The 26,253-nt window shown below is 34.8% G+C and overlaps 3 protein-coding genes across 3 annotated transcripts; 1 reads left to right on the top strand and 2 right to left on the bottom strand.

Moving 5' to 3' along the window:
• Positions 1-295: 295 nt before the first annotated feature.
• LOC132741890 (lipid droplet-associated hydrolase-like) lies at positions 296-11,316 on the top strand. Its single transcript, XM_060730156.1, has 4 exons — positions 296-375; positions 2,160-2,290; positions 4,026-4,160; positions 5,764-11,316. The coding sequence occupies exons 2-4, from the start codon at positions 2,179-2,181 to the stop codon at positions 6,423-6,425; spliced, it is 909 nt and encodes a 302-aa protein (XP_060586139.1). The 5' UTR covers positions 296-375; positions 2,160-2,178; the 3' UTR covers positions 6,426-11,316.
• Positions 11,317-21,688: 10,372 nt separating this feature from the next.
• LOC132741861 (uncharacterized) lies at positions 21,689-23,846 on the bottom strand. The gene is made up of 2 exons (XM_060730127.1): positions 23,825-23,846; positions 21,689-22,413 (listed from the first exon to the last, which is right to left on the bottom strand). Exons 1-2 carry the CDS (start codon positions 23,844-23,846, stop codon positions 21,689-21,691), a joined length of 747 nt encoding a protein of 248 aa, XP_060586110.1.
• On the bottom strand, positions 22,258-25,983 carry LOC132741870 (uncharacterized). The gene is made up of 2 exons (XM_060730137.1): positions 23,797-25,983; positions 22,258-22,413 (listed from the first exon to the last, which is right to left on the bottom strand). The coding sequence occupies exon 1, from the start codon at positions 25,112-25,114 to the stop codon at positions 24,461-24,463; it is 654 nt and encodes a 217-aa protein (XP_060586120.1). The 5' UTR covers positions 25,115-25,983; the 3' UTR covers positions 22,258-22,413; positions 23,797-24,460.
• Between the last annotated feature and the right edge of the window lie 270 nt (positions 25,984-26,253).

Raw genomic sequence — 26,253 nt, 5'->3', positions numbered from 1 at the left:
AGGGAATAATTATTTCATCATTTACATTGATTATAGATTTTCCGTTTTTAAATTATTCCTTTCAGCTTTAATTTTTTATGGTTCCCAATTTAATTTTTAGAAATATGCTGGGTACCAGTCTAACCATCTTGCTTACAGCATTAATATTGCATAATTAATGTTATAAATAAATTTCAAGAGACTCAGTTAGCTATAATATATTTTGTACTGTATGAAATAATTAAATTAAATTATATTTTTAAAAAAATTATATACTATGTTCCAGTTTCATAGATTTTTACATGCTATAGGCGACTTAAACTTTGCGCTTCTGCAGGTATGCTAAAAGGAATAATATTTGATGTTAATGCCTGTGGAATGCGTTTCGACTGTAATGTTGGTTTCATAAAGTCACTCCCAACTAAAAGAAGTATTTGTTATCACATGTCAGGTCTTTATTTGAGAAAATAAATGAAATGATTTTAGTGAGGGAGTCGGCCCACTGAATTTTCGCCCTATTTATCCTAGAGTGGGTGGACCAACGCTCGGCGTAAAAATACTATATTTGATATGGCAAATTCAAATCAACGTCAACAAACCTCAATGTTATATGTCCATTTTCAAGACCGATGATATTGTTTTAAATAGCCATTGTGTAAAATTCGCTAATCATATAATGATGTGCATGGCTGGAGCCCGATAAACAAGTGTGGTTTGCGTGAAATTGTACCATAGCTCGGCATACAATACTACATTATTCAGGATTGTTTTTCGAATAAAATCTCTTTTTTATCTTATGAAGAAAACATATTGAATAAATTGTAACAACCAAATTAGGTTCATACATTTACAAGTACCCAACTTTTAGTTTAAATTTTATAGCCCCAGAACTCTAGTGTTAAAAGATTTTAATAATTTATATGTTGGGGATTACATACGGTTGTTTGTCTGCTATTAGCATTGTCACGTGACTTTATCAGCAGTGAACCACGCCAGGATAAAATGGTGAAAGATGTAAATAAAAGCACCAGTGACCTATATGAGATAACTCGAGACATTTTCAGATATTCTAAAAAAAATATTTTTTACGCCGAGCATTGGTATGCGCCGAGCATTGGTCCAACCACTCTATAGTATCTTCAAAATTTAAAAGATCTACTTTCTAGACTACAACGGGCTTGGTCTAAGTCTAGGTACAGCAGACTGGCCATATCTGGATAGAACGCTACTGAAAAAGGATCATTGTGTACACCAGTTTTGCTGTCGATTTTAGAGAACTGTGTATGCATTGAAAAAAGAGTGAGCATAAAAAAAGGATTTGAGCACCACACTAAATACTGTATTCCAGTATGTACCGGACAAGGCGCTTAAATGCTAAAATCATGCATTTTCGCACAAAGAAATGAGCTAATTCATGTTTTTACACTGATTTATGTATGATTATATGGATGAAAAATGTAAGAATTAACAAAAAAAAAGATATTTGTCTATTTTGTGATCATGATTTCTGCAAGCGTCTAGAGGTACTGCTCCAGTCCTTTAATGAGTTAAATCCATGAAAAAAGGATTGGACCACCACACTAAATACTGTAATCAGGTATATACTGGACAAGGCGCTTGAATGATTAAATGCTAAAATTTCACCCATGAATTACATGAGAAAAAGAGACAGTGAACTATCATTAATCAAGACATTTTTACACATATTTCTTTAACTTTTTCCCCATTTAGTAGCATAAAAAAACAGTTAAAATGTCACATATAATGGCATTACAATTCTAATTAATGGAGTTAAAGGGCCCAGACCAATTCACAAAAGACTAAGAAACACTACCCGGTCAGTAAGTCTCTAAATCAGATGAGCCATATAAGGGCCATTATTGCCTTCTTGTTTAGCTTTGTTGTATAAATAATAATATTTTGATATTAACTTTATGACACTAACTCGTGAATAAGTGGCAGATTGACATCTTCTTGAACTCTTGACTAGTTATGAAATGATATTGCTGAAAGTACACAACTCATCTTACACAAAGCTGTTGTAAGATGTTATTTTCCATCTTGCAACATGTAGAAAATCCGTTCTAATATGTGAGAAAGTTCTGTACCTACTGCATTGTCTGATTACACATTGTTCAATGATAGCGTCAAATTGATTTGACCATCTTTCTTTCATTCAGGTTTTGATGAGATTTCTATATGGATACAGTAAGGAATATGGAATTCATCAATGTGTTAGGAATGCCTACCAGTGTATTAAAGTATGGTGAAATTTTACAGGACACAAAATCAATGTTTCTAGTCGTACCAGGTTTGTTTTACTTTCATTTGCTATGATCTGGTACGTATTTATGTGAATCACCACTACCAACTTGAGAAGGCATCAGTCCTTGTTTATATAATTTGGTGGAGACATTGCCTATTGTCAGTAGATGAGTCATGACCCCTTTTGATTTTGAGGTCAGGCCTTGCAGAAATAAAAATAGGCTTTTAATAAAATATCTTCACCTATTTTTCAGCAGATTTTTATGAAAATTTATAAATAATCTTTGAGGTATTCTTACACCAAAGAGCTGAAAATGTTCCAGTCTGCTGAAAAAATGGCAGCCAGAGCTTTAAATAGAAAATAGCATTAACTGTCTCACAGTCTGATTTTGATGAAATTTGACCAGAGGGTTGTTGTTATTTTCTAAAAAGGAATAAAAAAGCCAAAAATGATTTGATTTGTTGAACTTAATAGCAGGCAGAGAGAAAAATAAATATAATCTATTAAAATGTTAACTTAAATTCAACACATCAGGGAAAAAAATAATAATTCTGTTTTGACTCCTCTTTTCTACCCTGTGTTTTAAACTACCAACCCTAGAATTTTTTATTTGCCTTTGGGACTTTTCAAAATCTTTTTTTTTTTTTTGCTCATATTAACTTTTAGTTTAAGTGTGCTATTATCATATGTCAGTTAACTCGGCATCCACAATCAACAGTTGTCACTCTTGAGGTCACAGTTTTGAAGTGCATCAAACTTTGTCAGAATGACCATATTATTGATCAGTTGGATTAGTTTGATTTATGGGTCATCTTTGGTCTAAAACTAGGTCACCATGCTACAACAAAGAATCTTTAAAGTGAAATTAATAACAACTTTCATACACTGCTGTAAGTTTGAATCCAAATTGGGACTTCAGGTTCTTTCATGTTAGGAAGCTATCCAGCTAGCACATACTGTTTGTGTGTAAGGTTCTACTCTGATGCCTGTGAATACCTGAAGTGGGGCACCAGAGATGTTCCCCCACATTTGTACAAAATGAAGCTGGAAAGTCACCAGGACCTTTACAGTGACTATAAGCCAAAGAATCTTTAGAAAGCCATCATTTTTGATGACTAAATGACTTATTTTCAAGTCAGAAACCATTTCAGTTATTAATAAGGAAACATTTTGGTATTTTTTTAATTTTTTTTTTTGTAATCAGAAAGCATTTCATGTTTTAAACAAATTCCAGGAGCCAGGCATCATGTATGAACATTTTCAGTTTGTAACAAAAAGATGCAAATGCATCAAGAAAGATCCTGATGTTGCTTGAATTTGCGACTTACAAGTGATAGAAACAAAGTTTGAGCCCACTAAGCCAAAGAATGATTTCCAGGCCCTGTTGTAAGAAGTTGTACATATATTTATGAATCATAACAGTTGACAAGATAAAATTTAGGTGACCGTTGATCAAAACTAGGTTAAATTCATGACAAACGATTCCTCTTTCTGAAATTACTGTTTTATTTGGATTTTGTCATTATTAGTAAGAATGACTATATTTTTAGACAAACTTGCCCAATTAGACGGACAATCATGGTCTTCTTGTTTACAATAGGTAATTACACTGTATGTAAAATTATATACACTACAAATACATCATGAAATAAAGAATACCTTCCCCTACCCTATTTTCCCCCTAATGGCATTATATTATGTTATGATTCCCAGAATATGTAATAAGTTAAATGGTATAACATTATAAATTAATATGTTGTAAATTGTTTTTAATTTTCAGGAAATCCAGGTGTTGTTGAATTCTATGATGATTTTATGAGTCATCTGTATACAAGCTGTGGAGGTACAGTGCCTGTATGGGGTGTGTCACATGCAGGGCATGTACTCCCACCTGCTGGAAACCAGGACTTGTACAGTAAGTCAGAAACCAATGAGGTTCCACAGTCTTTAGTCTAGTAATTACATGCTCTTTCTTTGTAGCAATTAACAGATATGATGAAACTTTTGCAGAAATGTTAATTGTTAGCTATATAGTAGGGCTGTAAAATTTCATCAAGGTAATGAGATCTTATAAAGAAATATTATGCATCTGGACATGGGTTTTGTAAACTTGAAATGTTGTTAACCCTTTCCCCCCATGAGCATATTGTGAAAAATGGCCGTTTTCACTGAAAAGCCTCCTGTTACAAGTTCAAACTGCTATGAAACTATGAAAAATGCTTCAGTACTAATCAAACTTGGCACAAATGTTGACTGGACCATTGCCTTTGTAACGACATGCTCAGTCTTAAATTTCCTGTTACCATGGCAACGAGGGGACATCTCAAAATTGCCAAAAATCACTATTTTGCCTTGATTTTTTCCATCAAAATTTATTTCAAAGTGCTGCAACTTCTCAAGGGATTGAGACAGAATCAAAGGCTTTTCAGCGTTGGTTACATGTTACCTTATGATCGACCTGGGGTCATTTTTAGCCTCTCACAAGTCCAGAATTTTCTTGGTGATGAGGGGGACTCCGCCCCCCCTTCAAACCCCCCAAACAGAAGGGGGTACATCCCCCTTCTGGCAACCCCCTGATGTATCTTTTGGATGGGGGGCGGCGCCGAAAAAGTGCTCACTTTTTTTTGCAACATTTCTCAAACGATTTCACTATTTCAGGCCTAAAAAGGGGGGGGGGTCGAAAGTGCGTTGTTTCGTGTATATATGGGGTAAAGGGTTAAATCATACAAAGTCAGACTCAAAGGTTCTAGAAATATTTGTATTAACAGATAGAAAATCATTCAAACAATGGGTCAGATGGTGCAGGTCGGAATTATTCAGCACAGATAGTTCATTTAACAGTCTGCAAATTTAGCAGTAGACTGCTAGCCGATGGCTAGTAGAATATGAATCAGGGTCATAAAATTTCCAATTTTCTTGCCAGACTGGCTTATAGTATGAAAAATTTGTGGTCGATGATCTAATTTTCTGAAATTTAACTGAATTTCAAATAGAATTTGTCCTTGATTCAGAAAACAACTGTATTCATTATTATTCTTGACTACTTTCCTCTTCAAAATTTGAATATTTTTGGGCTTGTTAATAATGGTTCAGGCTAGTATAGATTTTGCAGAATACTGGCAATTAATTGCTGTGGTTTTCTGGTCCTTAGTATTTTGACTGGTTCAAGTTTAGGTCTTAGAGGTAAAATATTTATGGTTTATCTTCTTGTGATGCATTAGATAAGTAGTTAACTGGTGAATGAATTTTTTTATGTAGGCCAAGTAGCGTATTGAAAAAAGTGATAACTTTGCATCCACATTTTCACTGTATGACTTGAGAAACAGATATGTATTGTAATTTATATCATATGAAACTTCATCTGTAACAGATATTCTAAGTTGGAACTTTAGCCAGATTGTGGTAGTTATATAATTACTTCATTGAAAATTAATTGTTGAGTTAAGATAACAATTATTTGTCAAAAAAGGAATATTTATTAATTATCTTTTCTATAAACAAGACTTTTAATTTTTCAGAAAAGTTGAGCTATGAAGTCTGCACCCTAGATGGTCAGATAAGACACAAAGTTGCTTTCATCAAAGAAAACATTCCAAAGAAAACAAAACTGTTCCTGATTGGACATTCAATTGGCTGTTACATCATTCTAAAAATACTCTACCAATTGGAGCAGCCGATAGGCAGATGTTTCATGCTGTTTCCAACAATAGAAAGAATGGCTATATCTCCAAATGGCAGGATTTATACTCCAGCATTGAAGTATTTACGTTGGATGGCACCACTTTTAGTCTCAGGTGTTGGCCTCTTACCTCAGGGTATAAAGACATGGTTGCTACGCAGTCATTTTAAAGATGAAAATGTGCCTGAATGTGTTCATTCAGCAACTGAAGGTTTGATCAATCCGTTTTGTGTAAGCAATGCCTTGTTTATGGCACACCAAGAGATGTCCAAAGTGGCAGAGCTTGACAAAACCCTAGTTGGGAATCATTTGGACCGTCTTAGTTTTTACTTTGGAAAATCTGATGATTGGTGTCCTCCACATTATGGAGAGGATTTCAAGAAATTGTTCCCCACCTGTGATATACGTGTCTGTGAAATGGGATATAGCCACGCTTATGTGATAGATGCTAGCTTACACATGGCTGATATTGTGGCCAAATGGTGTCAGGACTTCATGTGATAATGTGGTATATTGTATCTGGAAACTGAAAAAGTCGGGGAAGTGCAATAATCAGTTTGAGAATTGTGTACAAAATTGTAAAACTTGTGTATATAAAATGGAGTAATCTTGTATACATATATGAAATTCTATGCCTTTTATAAATGTACTTGATGAATACAATTCTTGTAAAGACATGCTGACTGCTTCAATGAAAATTGATCAAAATTGTTACCAGTACATTGTATTAAAATGAATAAAGTAAAATCAATTGAAATGCTCAAAATAAAGTAAACATTGAACAAATTCAACTTACTTAAAATGATTTTATGAAATCTCCAAAAATGAAAAGAGCATAAGCACATACATGTATCATATCAACTTAGCATGAACTCAGGGAAATATGAAGAAAAGTAGATATAACATTCTTGTTTGAATAATGCTCAAGATTTAAATTATTCATTGAAACAGATTTAAGTATGTATTGATGTATCTGCTGCTATATGATTTGGAGACAAACTAGACCATACATTATCTGTGATTTGTGAACAAATAGAAACAGAAATAAGAACATTTTGAAGCAAGAGTGAATCGGAAATAATGTCAACATAAAATCACTGAAGGTGTGATTGAAAACAAACCAGAAAGTATATTCTAGGAAACCCTTGTCAAATTTTAGATCATTATAGTTAATTCTTGGGACTAAATCAGTTATATATATACCCAGTAAACATTCATAATTTTATACAGTGTTCTTTGACATTCACATGTTCATGAGCATGAGTTGTGATAGAATAATTGTGATAAACAGTAGATTCAAATACAGTATAATAAATATTGTATTTTGTTTCAAGAGGACAACAATCCATTGATAACCATAACAACAGATCTGTGAGTTATTTTAAATCTATTTTCTGCATCCAGGGCTTATGTTTTGGTAAAGTGATTCCTTAACAAAATTGAAGTAATCATTTCAATTTAAAGAAAAAAAGTAGTCACAATTTATTCGTGGAAAAAAAACCTGATAGGTAACAATAGTAATAAGTGAAAAATTAATTTACTAAAGGAAACACTTGTAAAACTTATTGACTCAAAAATATATTTAAAGTACTGTCTGGTAAGTTGAAAAATCTGAATAGATAAACATTCCTAGGGTGGTAAATTAATAATGTCTAATAAATATGTTTGATAATATTCATTAACATTTTTTATTAAGTGAATTTTTTTTTTCTTTTTGCTTTTGAGTTACTTGTTCCAAACACGATTCTCTTGCGAATTATTTGGTCTGGCTGGTTGAATTGACAGTACGTTACCCTGATCCGTAAATGTGTTAGGAATGTGTGAAAATTGTCGGAGCCCTGTGTCTCGTAAAATTTGTTTCGAGGAATATGGGGTTAAGTTTGGTCTGGACATAGTTTCTGAACCATGTGTAAGTTTCTAATTTTTTCTCGCCGTCAGCGGTGATATCTCTCCGTGTTTGGTGCACTTCTCTGCCTCTGTTTCCTACCTAGATTAGGTGATATTGACTTTTTGCTCCTCTCTTTTCTCCAACAATGGCCCGTTGAAGATCAATTTTGCGTGATCTTCAAATTTCTGCCATTTATCTGGTAAATTCCTGCTATTCCAATTGATTTGCGGAGGCGGTATTCCTACCGTTGTTCTCGCAAAGTGTGTAAAAAACATAACATGACATATATTTTATTCAACATAAAATTGTATACATACAATTTATAGTATACTTTATATGATAAATGTAATAATCCTTTTTCTTTTCTACTATTTTTATCATTTTTACTCTGACACCATGTAATATATTTATTGAATGTACATACATGTCATATACTATAGTGTAATGTTACAAAGTTCTGTTATTCACAAATGTGAATATATATAAAAAAGGACACAGATGTGAACTTATCAAGTTAAATCTTAGAACTGGTCACTGGCAGGAATCACCTGTCTATAATAAGAGCTACCTATTCCAGCATTCATGGGATTATACTGACATGTAAAGGTCAAGGTAAAAGTATCAGGTAACTGATATCATTACAATTGAGACTTGGTTACTTGATAAATGATAGTATGAAATAGTAAATGTTTTTATTCAGACAGGGTGATTATCAGTATTGTAACAGGGCTGTAATTTAACTTTTGCAAATGTTTGGGTGAACAAAATATTCTGCTTAAATCCGCCTGGATTGGACCTACCCTAGGCAGAAAGAGTTCTACCTTGTAACCAAAGTAAAATAAAGGCCTTATTTTTAAGGGGGAAAAATCCTGCTTACTGCATTTTAAAACTTTGAAACATAGGTTAAACACATTAAAGTGTTTGTTAAATGTACATTTAACATGTTCAGTATTGGCACTGTTTTTTTTTTCTTTGCTTCTTTGCAAAACAAAGTAATCAAATCATTCATCAATATAAAGAAATATTTTAAACACATGAACTTCCCTGGCCTGGGATTTGGGACCTAATGCTGGTTGCCTGGCCTTTCATTGAACATCCAGCTAGCTCTGTTGTTGAAAACATTCCCCTCATGGCCTTTGTGATAGCTTTTACAGGCTGTTTCTCCTCACCAATAATCAACATCACCTGTTGCTGGAAATATAATGTCAAGGATAATTCACATACTAATAATTAAAATAATATTGTGATTACTTAAAAATACAGTTAAAGAATGTCATTGTTTATGTCAGATAATTTTGTATTCGTTTTAGACTTCACAAATTTAACATACTTACTTAAAGAGATATGACCAAAGGATATGCCTATTTTACCCAAATCTTTGACAAACATTTCCCCATTGAAACAAAAATGTAAGCTAACAAATTATTTATGACCCTGAATGTTCACATATCAAAATCAAAAATTGAGAAATGAAATCAAGATGACTTGTGAAATTAAGATTTGTTTTCTTTATATGCACACTTATTTACACTATTTGCAAGACAGAATGAAAACAAATGTAATGCTTAAAACAACAGAATTGAAATAGAGTGAAAAACACGTTTCATTATGACTAATAAAAAAAAATGTCTGAATTGATAATGAACTGATAATTTTTCCCAATTAGGCCAATTTCCAAACTGTTTGATGTACTTTTCCCAAAATTGCCAAAGTCCTAATTTTTTCATAACATGAATTTCAAAATATAACTTTGATCATGCCACCGCAGCATCTGCAATAAGGTGGCAAATAGCGATTCACATATGTGTGTGCAGTGTGTGGATTTACTGGATTAATGTATGTGTGTTATATTGATTATATAGTAAACTTAAAATATTCTTGTGAAAAACCACTAGTCTATTTGGTATATAATATCATCTATAGGTACTCAACCAAAGTTGTTTAATTTTTACCTCTGGTATCAAAATTGGCCCTGCCTTGGGGGAGTACATTATAGTAAAGACAGAAACTAAGACAAATGTTTTCTGAATAGGAGAAAGTTAGAGTTTAGATATTTGACATAAAACATTGTCTGGTGGACCTGTATCAGGATTGTTTTAATTTAATCCTTGGGTCAAAATTTTGCTCTACCGAAGGGGACAGTGACCTACTTTCTTGTCCTTTGATGTACAGCCAAGAATTTTGGACCGTGTGCACAGTTAGAGATTTAAAATTGAATTTTAATATCAGCTGACCTAAATTTTGACACATGACCTACTTTAATGTTCAGCTATGAAATTTCTTTTGGACACTGTACACAATTTTAAATGTAAAGTTGAACTTTGATATCAGCTGACCTAGATTTTGATTATGTGACCTACTTTCTTGTCCTTTGATGTACAGTCATAAAATTTGATCCATGTGAAATATGACCTTGACCACCAAATTCACTAGAATCAACTGCATTTTGGCAAAGTTCAATTGTATAGTAACAATAACTCTTCTTGTCCTACACTACTATTTAGTGTTGCATTATATTATGCGGTGGCATTGCTTTTTTCACAAATGCAATCTTGTTTTAAAACTGTCTTGATATATTAATCTTAAAATCAATGTATTATAGGCTATTAGGACGATGTAGTTGAACTGTCAGGAGTGATATGTTTCCTTTGGATCGAGTTAGGGGTCAGTTGGGTCAAGGTCAACAGTCAAAGTCAAATAGATTTTTACATTATGCCCATGCAGCCTTTATATATTGACATATTTATTTCATATTTGGTAGGAAAATAAGTTGCATGATATTCTTCGTTTGGATGGAGTTAGGGGTCAGTTGGGTCAAGGTCACCAGTGCTAAAAATAGATTTTTTACACTTTTGCCTATACAGCCTTTATTTTAAATATTGTTACTGACAAGAATCTGAGCCGGGGGCATTTGTGTTTAACAAACACGTTCTTGTTATCATATCATATCATATAAATATGTAATATGATAAATCTTTTAGAATTAATTAAGAGGTTTTTTTTTTATTAAATCTGAAATGGAGCAACTTTCAAGGTTTGTAGTTCAAACCTTACTATGGTACAATTTTTTTCTGTTTGACAAAAGCAAATTTCAATTTTTTAATGAAGAAATTGAAGTTCTTTGATGTCTGAAGACTATTGTTTTCTTCAAAAACAAATATCTGCAAAAGCGTCATGAACATTGCATAACACTAAGGATAGTAAATGTCAAAAATGTAATACACACTTATTAACTGAATTATTCCAAAGAGAAGGCAGTCCCCAAAACATCTTATGGAGATGTCATCTCCAACAATGAAAACTGCTTTGAGTTTTCCTTCATCAATAAACGCACAAAGATGTGGTGCTGACCCTTCCTTTGTTTTTAATTTCTCTGTTACCATGGAGTCATCCGCATCCTGAAAATATCATATTTACGCATATATTGATGCTAAGCTCAAATTATTTTTATTATCTTAAATATTATTAATTAATTTGTCTGCATATGACTAAATATCAGCATTTTCTCTCATCAGAATAAAAAGTACATGATATATATGATATATGGGGGTTGTACGATATAACTCATTTTTATGCCCCAAAAGGAGCACAGACAACAAAAAATCGTTGAAACAGCAGAAACTGAAAATATCCCCCGGATAATACTGCAATACATATGTATCGTAGTATCCGGGGTGTGTTTAAACACATATATAAATCGAGGTTCTGCTATATAAACTTTATATCGCTGTATTTTCATTATGTGAATATCATATGACAAAAAAAATACAAAGTGACATTATATACAAATTTCAGTCTTCCTCAAACTGTTTGACCAGTTCATAATATCTGTATTTTAGAATACAAAATCCTGATTATAATACAATAATAACACAACATGCTTCAGTTCACTCAATGAAGAGTCACACTTTATCACCACCTGACTGATAAAAATACTACACCAGTGATAACTTTACTATGACATTTTTACAAATACTTTATATCAGTATTCATGTGAATTGACGTGATATCAAAGTTCAGTCACACGCCCCTCATGTTGTTTGGTATACTTCGGTGTTCATCCTCCAATATGGACACTTGACACACTGTCAGTTGGTGACAGGACTGTCACTGGCTGTAAACTTGCCAAACGTTACATATGAAAGGAGTTTCTGAAAAGATAAAGTTAAAACCCGATTAAATTTATGTATAAAACTGAGCAGTTTTTTCTCCTGAAAAAAAAATTTTTTTTCATTGCTTTCTAAAATAGACTTTTACTCACAAGTTTTCAAGCAAGTCCGTCTCTTCATTGGCCTCGCGGTAAGCTCCTACTGCACCATCAAAAGTCTTCTGCACTTCTGCATCGTTGGGGATTCGCCTTTGGTAATATTTGTCGCGGATTGCCCGGTCTGGACCTGTGCTAACATTTACAGCCATGACATCAATATCACAACGCTCTATTGTTAAGGTTTTATCCATTGCTTTCAGGGACACAGGCAGTGAAATATTATCTCTTGAGTTTTCGTCCTGCGTCAGATTTAAAATATTTTAAGTCTTTTTTGGTGCAAAAGAATTCGTGTGAAAGTTAAATCACACATTATCAGTCTAGGAAAGCAAAAGAGCATGTTCGCCAGAGTGGCGTATCGCAAATATGTTCTGTATGGCACAACAAAAACCTTTTCGACGGCTGCTTTCAGGCTAGCATCCACAGTCCCCAGCGATTCTTTCGCAAAAAGGTATAACTTTCCTCTGATGAACTGAATCACCAGAGTTCCGATTCTCATTTCATTTTCAAGTCTCACTATTTTATCGTGTTCATTCTTGAGTTGTTCAGCATTTATGCCATCAAAGTCAGTTATTATATTGGAGAAGTCCATTTGAACTTGCACACCTTCTTCCTGTAATTCCGCATCCTCAAGTTCCTTGATTTTCCTCTCAATCTGAGGCAGAATGTTTTTCGTGAATATGTTTTCGTCTGACAAGTTTTTGCTTGTTTTTTTCCGTTGTTTTCTTTCCTTAAGTTCCTAATTTTGTGTTAAGAAAAGTTAATCCCTTTTCAAAACAAACTTTCTTTAGTCTCTTGAGACATTTCTTGAAATGCAACATTTATGGCATCCTCTGAAAACTTTGCAACCTGTTTTATTTGTTCCGCCATGGTAAAAAGGGGTGGTTAAACTATGTATCGGAAACTTTAATCATCATGTGAGATAACTAGTTTGATTACCATTTTCATTCCAATAAACACACCTTGCTTCAGTGCCCTGGCCATTGTGTGTATTTTGGTGTTGACTGCTTTGGTGACTAAGCTACTCTCCATACTAAGTTTATTGAAGCAGTACACTGATAAAAAACGGTTTATTTTTCATTTACATGCTGCCATGTTTATACTGGATAAAACTAGAACTATCACTGAAGGTGACTGATACCCCAAAACCCCACATTGAAAAAAAGTGGCAGTAATCTATTAGTAAAGCCCACCTACAAATGAAGAAAATAAACACCAAAGGCAATTATTATTTATTGGTCAATACACTGGTGCTGGCTTGATTTTGATCTGTTGGGATGAACATGCATTTGCATTGCAAAACCTAGATTTAAGTACAAATGACAAGTGGATACCCACCAGTACCTCAAAACGTCTTTGCAACTGCCTATCCACCATTGGAAAAAATTCTTGATCAGCAGTGAATGTTAACATAAACATCTCAAAGTTCAAAGAATATATATTACTGCAGTCATTAGCGTTGTGACTATGAAAGCGATATAACTATCTTTCAATAACAAAATATCCTTCATTCATCAAAATTTTAACAAACAATTAAGAATATGTGTACTTATGTGGTTAAAATTAATTCCAATATTTAAGCAAACATGACCAATATGAAATTTTACTCACACTGAAATGCCTTTCCAACTGGGGTCCTCATGATCTCAGAGGCAGTTTAATTGACTAGTGCCTGGGGTTCGTTTAAGAAGAGTTTGGCACAATGGGACCTTGTTTTATTCTTAAACAGGGATGTTGTTGACTCTAGCCAAGTCACTGGAACACACATATCGGATCCAGAGACCAGATACGTGTATCCTGTTTGTGGCGCCTCTTGCCCAGAAGGAATAAAAATCTTCAATTGAAAAGAACATCATATTAAATATCTGTATTATATTATCATTTAATTAATATTTGTTTACAAAATGGTACATTAAAGCATTTGTGACATTGTTCACCGAATCAAATTGCCAGTTAAAACTTAAAATTCATGAAAGCAAGATTAACTGTTATTGTGAACAACAATACCCTCCATGATACATATGATGTTTCAATTTGATAACTCTTAGGCAAAAAATAAAAATATGTTTGTTTCCCCTTCCCGACCCATTAAAAATAGTTTGAAATGTCATCTCTAAACGGAATAATATATACTACATATCATGATACAAAATTTGTAAAAGAATAGTAAAAGAAAACCATATAAACATATACAAGAGACCATCATAACACAAGTGGGTAAAGTGGTTAGCATAGCAAACTTATGATTATAGGAGCCAGTAGGCATTGTATTGCAACTGACAATCGTATTGCGATACGTCACTAAGTGTATCGCAGTACGTACCGATACGTATTGTCGAACATTTTTTACATACTTATCACTAATTCATGTGGTGCAATAGTTTATAAAAACAACATCTTTTCATAGCAAGAAATCAGCGTTGTGAAATTTTACTCAACGAGCCACAATTTCACATGTACATTGATATAAACAATGTGTTTAAAACCAATTTTTCAAACAATTCATATTCATCACTGTTATTTGTCGCCATTTTGGTAAGGGACGCTACTCTTGATAGCATGTACCGGTTAGACTGTTTCGTACCGATACGAACCGTACCCAGCCTTTTCGTACTGCTGTTGTGCGGTACACCGGTATATTTTTACACCACTAGGAGCCAACTAAGACAAACCTTGAGCCTGTTTTCGGTATTAAAGGAGCTGATCTGAAGATGGTAGGCAAAAATAAAGAATTATGTTGTATGAATAAAAAAAAACAAATAAGGGAAGTTGACCCTTATGTGCAAACCTAAATCACCCTTTATTCAGAAAAAAAATATATACATGTTATGAAATCAACAAATGAGACTTTCTCAAAAAGGCTGTTTCGACCTAAAGATATTTGTGACAAACAGTCACATGTTTAAATTCATATTACCTTTCCTGTTCTTAGCCTTTTCACATTCACCTCGCGAATACTCCACATCCTGTGTGAGGGTCAATATGTATTTGTTTTGGTCACTGATTCGTTCCTCTTTTTGGAGACATTCTGCACAAGTTACATCTGACAGCATAGACATGAATGATGAAGTTATGGCTATGCTAGAAGAGTGTGGTGAAGAAAACTGGTGGATGCAGGTGAATCAGAAGGGAATGAGGTTGTTGCTGCAAAAAGCTGGTGAGGTGTAGATAAGTCAGATATTATACTGGATTTGATGATAATGGCCATTTCATGATGTTTTGTTTTTTTATGTGATAGGACCAGCTGTAAACCATTTAAATTATAAGTGTCAAAAGATCAAACCAAAACACCAATTGTTAATGAAACTTCGTCTGAATAAGGAAGACTATGAACTTAGCCTATTTTTCTGTGTGAGCCAACCGACCATTTCGAAGATGATTGAAACATGGATAAACTTTATATATTGTCAACTAAAGGAAATAAATACATGGCCTACAAGAGATATTATTACACAATATATGCCCGAGGATTTTAAGAGGAAACATTCAACAACACGTGTCATTCTTGATGCAACAGAGATCCCAGTACAGAAAAGCATCAAATGTTTCAGCTCAAAGCTCGAGGTTTTCATCATATAAACATAAAAATACCCTCAAAACTATGATTGGTGTTTCACCAAGAAGTTTAGTTACATTTGTCAGTGATTCTTATGCCGGAATTGCTAGCGACAGACAAATAATGGAGCGTTCAGATCTTTGTAAGAAAGACCTTTTTAATAAAAAAAAACAGCATTATGGCAGACCGGGGGATAATGGTGCAAGATTTATTTGCAAATAAGGATGTAAAGGTCAATACACCTACTATGATGGCAGGAATATCACAGCTTGAACCAGAGACAGTCGTGAAGGACAGACGCATTGCGTCCAAACGTATACATGTTGAAAGAGTCATTGGTCTTGCGAAAAACTTTAAAATACTAAGTTCTGAACTTCCAATGTCAAAAGTTAATCTTGGTTCAAGAATTGCATTTATATGATTAAAAATTACCAATTTTTACCGCTGTATTGTTGGAAGGTTAGCATGAATATACTTAGAATATAATACTATTAAATTCTAAATAAAATTAGGACAAAATCAATACAATCTTTGTTTATTTTTCTATTCATACACTCGATCAAATAATTATTTTATATATATTAACATTTACACTGTCTTCTCATTTCTCTGCAATGGCATCCTTTTCAAATTATGTATAGATGTTTATTTGTTTTCTTTCACACTGATTATAGTTGAGCAGCTACCTATAACCTTGGAGGTATAGAGCCAATACAACCCAGTGGGAAACCTGTATAGAAACCTTTGATAAGTTTATCTTTCAATGTTTTGTTGTAACCATTAAGATACCAGGCTAAGCGTTCTGGCAAAACAGGCGATGGTAGTAGAAGTTTAGGATTTCTTGTCTGATGGGTACTTGGACATTTTTGGTGTGTCCAGTTGTTGGCGCTGGACAACAGGTCTACGGCATCTTCCTGCCCCATGGGACTTATCTTCGCAGTTGGCACATTTGTGCAACACACTGCATTTTGATTTAGCACAGGAATTAAACCGTTGGAAATCCCAGCCTTATCCGTTTCGAAAGAGAGTGCTGGCGGGGACTCTTGAATTAGAGCCTGATGTTCTTTGACCATGTTGGGGACGAAAATTCTGTTTAGATTGTGTAATACTACAGAATAGGTAAGTTTCAATATGAATCTTACCCCATAGGATGGACTCAATAGCCCGGCATTGACGAAATTTTTCATCATAGAGCTGCCAATAGTTGGTATGATTGGCAAGGTTCTGAACAATGGACATATATCTGAGAATTTGGGGTGATTCTAACGGATATTTCATACAATAGATGTCGGCATATATTTGAAATGCTCGGCACCATACCATTATTGTTGAGATTTGTTTTGGGGCAGCTTTATGAATAGATGTGACTGTGCCTGAATTGCTTTTAGGGATAGTTTTTGTCTCGGACGTGTCTTTATTAAAATAGAGGGAAGCCAAATCTACATACTGCATATTCCAGATTTTTTCCTTAATTTTTTTGCTTACTGGCGGATGAATGGCTGAGAAAGTCCCCAAATCAACAGGCTCCATTTTCTTAGCAGGATGGTCATTAGAACTGTCATCAGACTCGGAGTCAGATGCAAAATTTGGATCGGAGCCTGTTAATTTTGGGAATCTGAGGATGATGATACAATATCATTGTGTGAGGCAATTGTACCATCTTCGTTCACTTCCATTTGTGGCTCGTCATTGATCAGTTCTTTTAACTCATTCATGAGTGTGTCATCTTTTGTGATAGCTGATGCTAGTAATTCGGCCATCCGGCTTTGCTTTTTAGCTCACCTGAGCATGCTCAGGGTGAGCTTTTAGGATCGATGATTGTCCGTCGGCCGTCGTCCGTTCACATTTAGTTGTTAACACTCTAGCGGTCGCATTTTTGCCTCAATCATCATCAAACTTGGTCAGGATGCTTATCTAAATGATAGCTCGGATGAGTTCGAACATGGTTCATCTCGGATGAGAAACTAGGTCACAAGAGCTAAAAATAGAAAAACCTTGTTAACACTCTAGAGGTCACATTTTTGCCTCAATCATCATCAAACTTGGTCAGGATGTTTGTCTAGGTGATAGCTCGGATGAGTTCGAACATGGGTCATCTCGGATGAAAAAGTAGGTCACCGGAGCTAAAAATAGAAAAACCTTGTTTACACTCTAGCGGTCACATTTTTGCATCAATCATCATCAAACTTGGTCAGGATGCTTATCTAGTTGATAGCTCAGATTAGTTCGAACATGGGTCATTTCGGATGAAAAAGTAGGTCACCGGAGCTAAAAATAGAAAAACCTTGTTAACACTCTAGAGGTCACATTTTTGCATCAATCATCATCAAACTTGGTCAAGATGCTTGTCTAGGTGATAGCTCGGATGAGTTCGAACATGGGTCATCTCGGATGAAAAAGTAGGTCACTGGAGCTAAAAATAGAAAAACCTTGTTAACACTCTAGCGGTCACATTTTTGCATCAATCATCATCAAACTTGGTCAAGATGCTTGTCTAGGTGATAGCTCGGATGAGTACGAACATGGGTCATCTCGGATGAAAAAGTAGGTCACTGGAGCTAAAAATAGAAAAACCTTGTTAACACTCTTGTGGTCACATTTTTGCATCAATCATCATCAAACTTGGTCAAGATGCTTGTCTAGGTAATAGCTCGGATGAGTTCGAACATGGGTCATCTCGGATGAAAAAGTAGGTCACCGGAGCTAAAAATAGAAAAACCTTGTTAACACTCTAGCGGTCACATTTTTGCATCAGTCATCATCAAACTTGGTCAAGATGCTTGTCTAGGTGAAAGCTCGGATGAGTTCGAACATGGGTCATCTCGGATGAAAAACTAGGTCACCGGAGCTAAAAATAGAAAAACCATGTTAACACTCTAGAGGTCACAATTTTGCCTCAATCATCATCAAACTTGGTCAGGATGTTTGTCTAGGTGATAGCTCGGATGAGTTTGAACATGGGTCATCTCGGATGAAAAAGTAGGTCACCGGAGCTAAAAATAGAAAAACCTTGTTAACACTCTAGCGGTCACATTTTTGCATCAATCATCATCAAACTTGATCAAGATGCTTGTCTAGGTGATAGCTCGGATGAGTTCGAACGTGGGTCATCTCGGATGAAAAACTAGGTCACAGGAGCTAAAAATAGAAAAACCTTGTTAACACTAGTGGTCACAATTTTGACTCAATTGTCATCAAACTTGGTCAGGAAACTTGTCTAGGTCATTGCTGGGAATAAATCGAACATGGGTCATCTCGGATGAAAAACTAGGTCACAGGAGCTAAAAATAGAAAAATCTTGTTAACACTCTTTTGGCTACTGTTGTGATCCAAATATTCTGTTAATTGGTCTGAAAGATTGTTTTGATGATTTCTAAGTCAAGATCGAACATGGGTCATCTTGGATGAAAAACTAGGTCACACCGCCCAAATATGGAAAAACCTTGTTAACATTCTAGTGGTCACATTTTCGACTCAGTTATCATCAAACTTGGTCAGGATGCTTGTCTAGGTAATTGCTTGGATGAGTTCGAAATCACATGTGAAACTAGGTCACCGGAGCTAAAAATAGAAAAATCTTGTTAAAACTCTAGTTGCTACTGTTTTGATCCAAGTATCCTGGAAATTGGTCTGAAAGTTTGTTTTGATGATTTCTAGGTCAAGTTTGAATATGTGTCACCTGGGTAAAAAACTAGGTCGCACTGCTCAAATATGGATAATCCTTGTTAACACTGTAGTGGTCACATTTTTGACTCACCTGTCATGAGATTTGGTCAGAATGCTTGTCTAGGTAATTGTTTGGATGAGTTTGATAAGTCAGGTGAGCGATCTAGGGCCATCATGGCCCTCTTGTTCTTTGGTTCATTTGCTAGTGAAGGGTTTACGCTTAGGCATTCTAAAATAAAGTGATAAAAAAAATGGTTAGTCAGCATTCATTGTAGTATTTACTAGAATGAACGAATACACAAAATTCAAAAATTATGTGCGAGGGGATATTCAATTCCCTAAACAAAATAATTTAATATCATTATAATCTATGTCATAATGTCCAAATATGAAAGAGTTTAAAACTTTAACCAGTAAAAGTGGCCAGACATAGGCAGTGATTAATGTTGAATAACATGTTTGTTTGTTTGTTTCATTTTACACCTTTTCCCAACAGTATTTCAGTTGTGTAAGGCGGTTTAATAACAGAACTGTGCCAAAAATAAACATTTTTTACATTGTATGACATAGATAAAGTGCAATGAGAGCACAAAGAATGTTGCCTTAAAGCAAAAGTAGATGTCTACGTGGTGTGTCGCAAAAAGGTAAAATGCATTTGTAAAAGGCTAGAAACCCAAAGCCAAAATAATTACCGAACAATAAATTATGGCGCTCAAAAGCGAAGTAAAAAGTCTACAACAAAGGCGTGTCGCACAATGCAAAATGTATAAAGTGAACACCAAAAGGTGTGTCGCAAAAAGCGAACTGGTAACTACGCCAAAGGCGTGTCGCAAAATGCGAAAACAGGAAAGCCAAAAGGCTTTATCGCACAGAGCGAAGATATAGAAAAGCTTCGCACATAGGTGAGTCGCACAAAGGCGAAAAAATGAAATGTAAATGAAATAAATATTCAACCTTCCAAATGGCAATGAATAACTGTCAAACGTCCAAATATAGCAATGTAAAGCTAACTAACCACACAACATTACCATCTATGATCTGCAAAATAAAGTAAAAAGTTAAATAAACAGGCAAAATATAACAGACTGAGGTTGAAAAAAAACCTAGAAAGTTCTAATGCAAGTGTCAGCATACAACAGAGCACCTCTGACTGAACTATAATACCGCGGCATTCCTCTAATGCTATCAACATGTACCCGATCGTGTGCAACATAATCTGAAAGGAAACGCCTGTTAAAATTGTTTCTTGAATATTAATGTGTCCAAAAGTAAAGACTTGATGTTTGCCTGCAAGCTGAACAAAGTAATGAATTAGTGCGGTCTACATTGGCATTATAGATTCCATGAGTCTGCCTATGGAGTATTTCATAAACAACAACTATCTTACAAACCTGTGAAATGAGTAATTTTGTTAATTCAAGCAACTGCTGGACCAGATTTTGGATAAATTGATAGGTCGCACAAATCGTTGCTGCCAATATCTAAGAAAACAATGTCACCTTGTAGATCAAAAACAAGATGTGGATCCGACCAAATGGATTTAGGGTGATGTGCATTCTTCAGATTTCCCCCATTGATCCCATGCCAGTACACTTGGAACCTGTTGTGATCAAGATTCATATTAATGCGATGGTTTTCAACACACAATCTCTGCAGTCTCTTGGTAAAAGAATGTCCTTAAATAAGAATATTAGATGAAACAGCCATCTAACTAAGTTAGGAATCCACTGGCACTACAATTATATAAATAAGTAACGTAAGAGAAGTCTTATAAAAAGGAAAGTCAAAATGTATCAAATAAAGAAAACGAACAAGTGTGCTGATAACTGTGAAATAATATTATTGTATATTCATTCACCTTACAGGATTAAATGTAAAACACTATTTCACTTATTACAAACAAAAGATGTAAACAAAGGAAATGAACCCACGCTAAAATGGCGGATGTCCGAAACTAGGTCAAAGACGCTTTCCTTTGTGTTTAAAACAGTACGGCATTCAGCGACAATTTAGTATAAATAACCCGTGAAAGGGTGTCAAAATATAGGAGAAATAAATAAGTAGTTAAATAGCACAATTAAGTCACTGATACTTTATACAAAAATACAAATGAAAAGAAAAACTTCTCTTTAGCGTCAATCTGCTTTGTTAACTTGAATGAAAACAACATTTGGTAGGTGGTATTTAGTACTTATGAAACCGGAGCGCCGTATTATTTCAACATCGGAAACTCTACCGCCGCAAGCACAAGATAGGAATAACACCATTTGGGGTACATGAAATCAAAACTTTCACACTACTGTGTTTTTTATAATTTGAGTAACATTTGGCACGTGCCTGTAGGTTTCTTGGTCTCTCAATAAATATCTCGAAACAATCAATAATCGAAGTCAGTCTAGGAAACTTTGCTGTAAAGGTGCTGGTGAAGTCAAATTTATTGTTTCACGGTCTGGCCATTTGATTAAAAAGTCTAATTTTGCACTGATGAGTGATATCCATAACCAGAAAATGATACTTATTGTAGCTACTGATACCCTTTTGAAGTCAGCTATCAACTCAAAGGCCATATCATGCCTCAACTTAACCAATGTAATGAAGAACTGATCTTCAAGATTTATCATCCTATTCTTTGGGGCTGGTTTTACAAATGTAGACAGAAACTGAAATGTTGTAATAAATGTTTCCCAGCACAATCCTGTATAAAACTTACACTTTTCATCATTGTTTTCAACATGTTTGAAACTTAAATTTGCACTCTGTAATGAGTCTGTAAGTTCTTTATTTTGTTCTTTGAGTTTCTCTTTTTCTGCACGGAGATTGTTTATTTCAATATTATACTGAGCTTTTTCATATTCAGCAAAATATTGACTATTCACATCTGCATGAAGGGGGGTGGCCATATACACCTCTTCTTCTTGTGAGTTTTCACTTTCACATAATGGTGATAGCACTTTTCGCTGACGCTTTGCTGGTGTTGGTGTATTAAAGGCTATCTTTCTTTTCACAGCACTTGCGAACCGTTGCAGCTTTGACTGATTTTCTTTAGGTGTTCTTTCAACATGCTGGAATAGTGATGGAATATGGTCCGGGTGTGCTGGGTCTCGATTTGGTTTGCCTGGAATGAATATAAATATTTGAAAAATTAACCAAAACGGTTAACAGAATGACTCAAGAGTCTTTGTAAGGTAGCCCGGAAAAGACTAAAGCTGACATCACATAATGATAATCTGACATATCTCATTATCTGTCAAGTGTCACTCCCTTGGGTATGAACTATCTCATTATCTGTCAAGTGTCACTCCCTTGGGTATGAACTATAATAGTTGTCATTAGTCATTTTCATTTCATGACAAGTAATGATTTACTAAATTTATATATGATTTATTGTGTCGCCTCTACGGAGTAGTGGCAACATATAGGGATCACTTTTCCGTCGTCTGTCTGTCTGTCCGTCCGTCCGTCACAAAACTTGTCCGTCTACTCCTCATAAACTGGTGCAATTTCATCCAAACTTTACAGGAATGATCAGTACCATGTCTAGTTGTGCATATTGTCAGCATTTTCCGGTTCAATGATTTTTGTCAGAGTTCTGGCCCTTTAATAACTTTTATTTTTAAAGTTTGTCCGGACTACTTCTCTTATACCACTAATGCAATTTCAATGAAACTTTACAGGATTGATCTTAAGCTCAAGTCCTTGCGCATATTGCACGGGTTTTCCGGTTGAATTATTTTTGGCCGAGTTATGGCCCTTTGATAAAAGTTTTTTTTCTGTGTGTTGCCAGATACACAAAAGCTTGTCCGGACTCATAAACTACTGGTGTAATTTCATCCAAACTTTACAGGAATGATCAGTACCAAGTCTAGTTGTGCATATTGTCATCATTTTCCGGTTCAATGATTTTTGTCAGAGTTATGGCCCTTTAATAATTTTTATTTTTAAAGTTCGTCCGGACTACTTCTCTTATACCACTAATGCAATTTCAATGAAACATTACAGGATTGATTTGTAGCTCAAGTCCTTGCGCATATTGCACGGGTTTTCCGGTTGAATGATTTTTGGCCGAGTTATGGCCCTTGGATAAAAAGGTGTTTTTTCCTGTGTATTGCCAGATACACAAAAGCTTGTCCGGACTACTCCTCATAAACCACTAGTGCAATTTCATCCAAACTTTACAGGAATGATCAGTACCAAGTCCAGTTGTCCACTGTCTGTCTGTCTGTCCGTCTGTCACAAAACTTGTCCCAACATGAAATTGGCCATCATGAGGCTACACATGTGATCACTGATTGCTCTTGTTATATATACATATACTGATTCGCATTATTAAAAAATGTGGAAAAGTTTACATCAACAGGATGAAATTTAACACGTTTGACACGAAGCCACTTGTCTTTAGTTATCCATTTCAAGGAACCATTATTTGATTTCTAAACGCTGATGTCTTTAAAAATCATGCATGTTGCATACAAAATTAAACACACAACCAAAAAAATACCTTCAATGAAGTGGTCACTACACAATACAGTGTATTTTCCCGGTAGCCATTTTGATCCGTCGGCATTTATTCTCTTAACAGCCGATATTCATTTGATACGCCTTTCCTGATCGCTTGGGAATGTAAAGAAAGAAATTTTTCTTTTCATCATTCCATGATTGCTGCATCCAACAGCACAACAAGAATTTGGCATTTTTGCCGATATTTATCGAATATTACGGAAGAAAACTATTTAAGTTCATGTATCTGCACTAATCAATATGGCGGAAATCGATTTGTTTGCCCCAGTAGTCAAGGGGCGCGTAACTCTTATCGACCTGCAAATGTCCGGATGTGTAAAGTCGAGAATATAGGTAACTAATCCAAAGGAAGAAAAATACCAGCAAGTACTGAAATCATAATAAGCCCCCATAATAAGAAAAATAGCATTTAGCAAATATAAACTACTTTATCTCATTACATTCTATTAAGTGTTATTTTATCTCGATTAAGGCATCACTACCTATGAGACCATCAGGCGATGCCGCTATATATGGTCTTTCATTGAAAATAAATAGACCACACTTCTGAACGTTCAATCCTGATTTTGATTGGAACACTTTTTATCCCTTTGATTCATACTGTTTTCCATGAATTATTGCTTTATTGCAAAGTCTTGATGTCTTCATGAAAGAGTTACATAGTTCATGTTCCTTCGTGCTGTAAGCTTACATACCTCACCAAAACGAGAAGCTGTTATCCTCCACAATCTTTCTTCCTTCCATCTCTTACAGTCTGCTTGTTTTCGCGTTTTCTTTTCCAACTCTTTAATGGTGCTATCTAAACATACATAGGAATTGTCAACCCAGTGTTCTGTGACAGGTAGATCCAAGTAATTATGATCATTTGCAGCTGCTTGCAAATCAGCTCTTTCCCACATATACTTCATTGTAATGTCCTTTGTTGTGTTTGCACAGTAATTCAAAACTGTACTCCTTACATGATCTTCATACCTTTCAATATTTCGATATTCCGGTGGCCTTGGGTCCGTCAGCTTACATTTTCTTGAGGTGTTTGGAATGTCTTTTGCTTTTACAGGTGTTCCAGCATATTGTTTCTTGGGCTTATGGAAAGTTTGTAAAATTTCTGTGCAGGACTGTTGAACTTGTGGGTCAGATCCGCTTTGTACAAAATCATGCAACATATAAAGCACAGCTGCTATGTGCTTGCATGTGCCATGCGGACCCTTGCCAGATGGACATTCACAGTGACTGTTTAGTACTTCACCATTATCTTTGTCCATCCTAATTTTGTAGTTGTATGTTAGTTTTTTACGCATAGCAGCTCCAACAAATCCTGTGAAAAATATGGATGGTGCTTTTACATTAATACTGCAGGCATATATCTTTTAACTCTCATACATTTTTTTACCTTTTTGTAGAGCTTTAAGATCTGAGATCTGTTCGTTGTCATCTGCCATCCTGTACTTAAAGTATCCATCTATTTGCTCTTTTGTTAGTTTAGGCAGATGGATTTGATGTTCAAGTTGCAATTGGTCCATCACCCGACCATTGGATCTAGAGGTTCTGGTAAAATCACTTCTCCTCGAAAATCTTGATTTCTATCATATGCCTCTAGTCTGTAAAATACAAAATCATTTATCATAATGTTAACAATATTTTTTAGCAGGTGAAAGTGTGAAAGTGCATTTCTTCCATTACATTATAAAACCCTAAATGAATCTGGATATTACAGATAAACAAATACACATCTGAGTAGTAGATGTAATAAAAGGCAGATAGGTATGAATAAATCTTATCAGTTTCTCTAATCTAGACACCTTGGGTAGTAATGTTATTGTATCTAAGCATCTACCTTCCTGACTGACCTATATAATACATGTATAAGAACAATGAGGAATGACTGTTGGTGTGTTAAATATAGCAGTTTTGATGAAAAATCAGTATACATTGTATTACCTTTCTATTAGATCCTCCTTTCTACCATTAATAACAGCGACTTTTTTTATGCCACCGCAGCATCTGCGATGCGGTGGCATATAGCGATTCACTTGTGTGTGTGTGTGTTTGTGTGTGTGTTCTATAGATTATATAATGAACTTAAAAAATCTTCTTGTGAAAAACCACTAGTCCAATTTCAACCAAACTTTGCAGGATCAATCCTTGGGTAAAGGGCTTCCAAAGTTGTTCAAAGAAATTTATTCCATGCAGAAATCTGGTTGCCATGGCAACCAAAGAATTATAAGAATAAATTTAAAAAATCTTCTTGTAAAGACCCAAAAGGTCTAGAGCTTAGATATTTTGCATGAGGCATTGTCTGGTAGACTTCTACCAAGATTGTTCAAATTATAGCCCTGAGGTCAAAATCGGCCCCGCCCCGGGGGTCATTGTTTTTCGCTATATATAAATATAGTAAAAAATTAAAATACCTTCTTGTAAAGACCCAAAAGGCCTAGAG

This window comes from Ruditapes philippinarum, unplaced genomic scaffold, assembly GCF_026571515.1.
Source record: "Ruditapes philippinarum isolate M1 unplaced genomic scaffold, ASM2657151v2 ctg4029_1_1_1_1, whole genome shotgun sequence".
Classification (NCBI taxonomy): domain Eukaryota; kingdom Metazoa; phylum Mollusca; class Bivalvia; order Venerida; family Veneridae; genus Ruditapes; species Ruditapes philippinarum.
The sequence above is the reverse complement of the archived record's forward strand: the minus strand, read 5'-3'. Positions and strand labels throughout refer to the sequence as shown.

What these genes read in the sequence shown, in the direction of transcription:
- LOC132741870 (XM_060730137.1), bottom strand. Translation starts at nt 25,114, where the DNA reads ATGCGTAAAAAACTAACATACAACTACAAAATTAGGATGGACAAAGAT.
- LOC132741890 (XM_060730156.1), top strand. Translation starts at nt 2,179, where the DNA reads ATGGATACAGTAAGGAATATGGAATTCATCAATGTGTTAGGAATGCCT. An exon ending in AATGTTTCTAGTCGTACCAG is followed by an intron (nt 2,291 to 4,025) that starts GTTTGTTTTACT and finishes TTTAATTTTCAG; the next exon opens with GAAATCCAGGTGTTGTTGAA. An exon ending in TGGAAACCAGGACTTGTACA is followed by an intron (nt 4,161 to 5,763) that starts GTAAGTCAGAAA and finishes TTAATTTTTCAG; the next exon opens with AAAAGTTGAGCTATGAAGTC.
- LOC132741861 (XM_060730127.1), bottom strand. Translation starts at nt 23,846, where the DNA reads ATGGCTACCGGGAAAATACACT. An exon ending in GGCTACCGGGAAAATACACT is followed by an intron (nt 22,414 to 23,824) that starts GTATTGTGTAGT and finishes TATTCATTCCAG; the next exon opens with GCAAACCAAATCGAGACCCA.